The sequence below is a fragment of the Gossypium hirsutum genome, chromosome A03 (assembly GCF_007990345.1).
Source record: "Gossypium hirsutum isolate 1008001.06 chromosome A03, Gossypium_hirsutum_v2.1, whole genome shotgun sequence".
Lineage (NCBI taxonomy): Eukaryota > Viridiplantae > Streptophyta > Magnoliopsida > Malvales > Malvaceae > Gossypium > Gossypium hirsutum.
This window is the reverse complement of record NC_053426.1, coordinates 72,361,143-72,364,487: the sequence shown is the minus strand read 5'-3', so window position 1 is coordinate 72,364,487 and position 3,345 is coordinate 72,361,143. Positions and strand designations below refer to the sequence as shown.

The 3,345-nt window shown below is 34.9% G+C and overlaps 1 protein-coding gene across 1 annotated transcript; it reads right to left on the bottom strand.

Annotated features, from left to right (window-relative positions):
- Positions 1-1,322: 1,322 nt before the first annotated feature.
- LOC107887476 (peroxidase 3) lies at positions 1,323-2,950 on the bottom strand. The gene is made up of 4 exons (XM_016811734.2): positions 2,592-2,950; positions 2,312-2,503; positions 2,063-2,225; positions 1,323-1,977 (listed from the first exon to the last, which is right to left on the bottom strand). Exons 1-4 carry the CDS (start codon positions 2,802-2,804, stop codon positions 1,562-1,564), a joined length of 984 nt encoding a protein of 327 aa, XP_016667223.1. The 5' UTR covers positions 2,805-2,950; the 3' UTR covers positions 1,323-1,561.
- Between the last annotated feature and the right edge of the window lie 395 nt (positions 2,951-3,345).

Sequence of the window (3,345 nt, the reverse complement as noted above, 5' to 3'; positions counted from 1 at the left end):
AGGGGAGGAATCAGAAGAAAAACGTCAGAAGGGAATTGCAGAGAAAAAGAAAAAGAACATGGGAAAAAGAGGGGATTTTTGGAAAACAAAACAAAATTAAAATTTAAGAAAATTTATCTAAACTCCCCACTACCCTCACTAACAACAAAATCCCACAAAATTCGACACACTAATCCTCATCCAACCACCCAAGAATTTCAATTCCACCAAACCTTTACTACACAACCGGCACGCACACATAAGCAAAAATTATTGTTATTCACTCACGCGGGGATTCAAACACAATACCTTAAGGCATGCTAACACCTTACCACATGAACTAGCAAGCTCATTCTAACATGAGTCTGAGCGTCGGTTCGCTGCCCTAACCATGCGATTTCAGGGCATCTTTTCAAGTATTCATCTAAACTAAATGCTGGTGTCAGGTATCATCTCGATCCATTGGCAGTAGAAAAGAGTGATAGCTAGCTTAATTCTAGGGGTTCTAAACTATATAAGTCTTCTTTCCACGTAGTGAGACTTTACTCCAAAACCTCAAACACACACAAATCACTTAACCACGAATTAGACACTACTTAATGACATAATAAAACAAATCAGAAATTCATTTTTTTGGGCGTTATAAAAATTTGATTCAATTGGATAACATTGTTAAACCTTATAGTTATTCCTACAAATTAATAATTTAGTAATTTATATACAAGAAGTTAGTAAATATGAATAGTGCAAAAATTTATATGCAATAAATTAATAAAAATTAATAATTTAAATTGGTGTGTTTATCAACAATTAGATTAATTTTTTAGTTTCCATAAAATATGAAGATCAAATTCTTAAAAATTAAAGTATGGAAGTCATAAAATAGAAATATGGATTCAAAAATAAATACCACATTCATGCTATAATCTTCCATAAGGTTCCAAATGGAATTGAGGATTCCTGGACTTCTGCATATGCATATGTTATCTTATTGGAATATAAATTTAGAAGTTTATATATTTATTGTGCATATAGGGCAGATAATTAGAGAGGTCCCGAGAAATTGACAGTCCTTCATTCAAACCTTGAAAGACTTGGCGTAGCTGATTACTTTTTAAAGCAAAAGTAGTGAACTCAATATTCAATGGAATTAGCCAACTAGCCGTATTAAGTAGTTTGAGTGAAGCAATAACCAAAATCTATATTTGAGCTAGATTGGGCCATACATAAATTTATGACGCTAATTAACACAATGAGTGTAAAAAACAGCATGCAAGTACATCATTATCTATCATTCCAAAAAATAAAAACTAAAAAAGGAAAAGAGAGTATCAAACGTAAAGTTGATAAATTAAGAATAAATTATTCAATCCACCCAAATACATGACATATGAAGATTATGAAACCCATTGAGCTCAACAACAAAAAAAGAACGTAATAAGGAAAAAGAAGAAAAAACATAACAGTGAGCCCAATTATTCAGGACATGACACACACATACAGAGCACCCACCGACCCCACACTATGAAACTTCCCTATACAATTTTGAAGGAACCTTCTTCAGCTGAATTAAATGTCTTTTTTAACTGTTGACGAGTGCACATTGCTTCCTTATCTCTCCTTGGGACCCTGTTTTGACATTAATCCGACCCATTTTCTCCATAGATTTTGCAAACTGAGCATAGAAAAACGACCGAGGGCTCGAAAGAAGCTGGTTGATAAGACCCAAGCTAGTGGAGTCCGTAGTTAAAGCAGCATCGGAATTGAAAAGACCCCTTCTTTTGGTTAACAATGTGTAGTAGCTAAGATCAAAGGTCTTACGGCTTCCAGGGTCCATCTCAACTATTGTGGTGTTATCATTGGGTGTTCTACACTTGTTTGTTTTGAGGTTAGCTGCGTATTCACTATCAAGCGTTGGGTCTACTCCCCCAGGGCCGGTCGAATTGTACAATCGGCGTGAAAATGCCGGGCAGTGAGCTATGCCGATGGTGTGAGCCCCTAAAACACGACCAGACGATAGTATATATTTCAGTACGTCGCAAATACTGTTAAAATGACCAACTGTTAATCCTATAGTATATACCGGATAGGAGGACCAAGTCATTTGTATCGAGTCCTTGGTTGTTGAAAAGTGTAAGGAGAGTTGTAAAATTGCTGAATGGGCTTGGAATATTGTTGTTAGCTTCAGTAACATTTGAGATCACTCCATCCCTTCGACCTGTTGGAACTTGCCAAAATGGACCTCCCTGTTGGAAGAAACAGCAACCCTTTTCCATTAACTTTGTCTACTATTTATGGTGAAAATTATGAAATGGAAAGTGATTTTACTTACAACGGTGACGATTGAGTCCCTTGCAATTAAAGTAAGGATATCAGCACAAGAGACAATGCCTGGGCATTCAGCTTCAACCATGCTTTTCAATCTGTCAATGAAATCAAAGCCTCTTAGAGTTTGATTCGGGACAGCATTCTTTTCTGGTGATTGGCCATTGGTGAAGTTTAAAAGCACTGATCCATCACAGCCCTGGAAAAAAAAATGAAGAAGAAGCAAATTATCATTCAGTCCTTGGATTTCACTTTACTGACAGAAAGAAAAAGTGAAAATTACTTACCCTGACGAAGCAATCATGGAAGTGCATGCGAATGAAAGAGGCAGCCAGTGACGGAGCATTAGGGATGTGTTCTTTAACATAATCTGAGATAATTTTCTCAGCTTTGGGACAGCTTTTAGCATAAAAGTTCATCTGCAATTGAGCATTAGTTGAGCCTATAAATGCTAATAGACCAAAGACAATGATAAACCCCAGAAACCCAGTTCCTGCCATTGATAACTTCCTGTTTCAGATTCTATGAGAAAACCTGTTTGAAAGAAAGAAAGCAAGCTTAGATGCTGTTTAAGATTATAGGCTTTTATAGACATTGATTTGAACTACTCAAGTCTTAAGAAAAAATAAAAAATGTAAGATACTGAAGCCCGTTAGTCACCTTCCTAGATATCTTTAAGATATACTTTAATATAATTTTATGAAAAGAATGAAATAAAATATGTGATTAGTTATGCCCGTCTTTTACGTATCAAAGAAAAATGAGATGGGATTCATTTTATTCTAATAAACTAATTCTTATACGGAGATTAAGCTTATCCATGTCAAATCAATGTTTAAGTTTAATTACCGTTCTAATCAGTATACGTGGCTAATAAGCTTGTAAGGATGTAGATTGTGTTTATTTCTTACTTTAGAAAAGTGTTCACTTTTCATACACTAGGATAAACTATTCCTAATGCCACTAAATTATTAGTAAATTTACGTTTTGTTCACTAAAGTTTTTATTGAAGTTACTGAACTACTCGAAAGTTTTTACTTA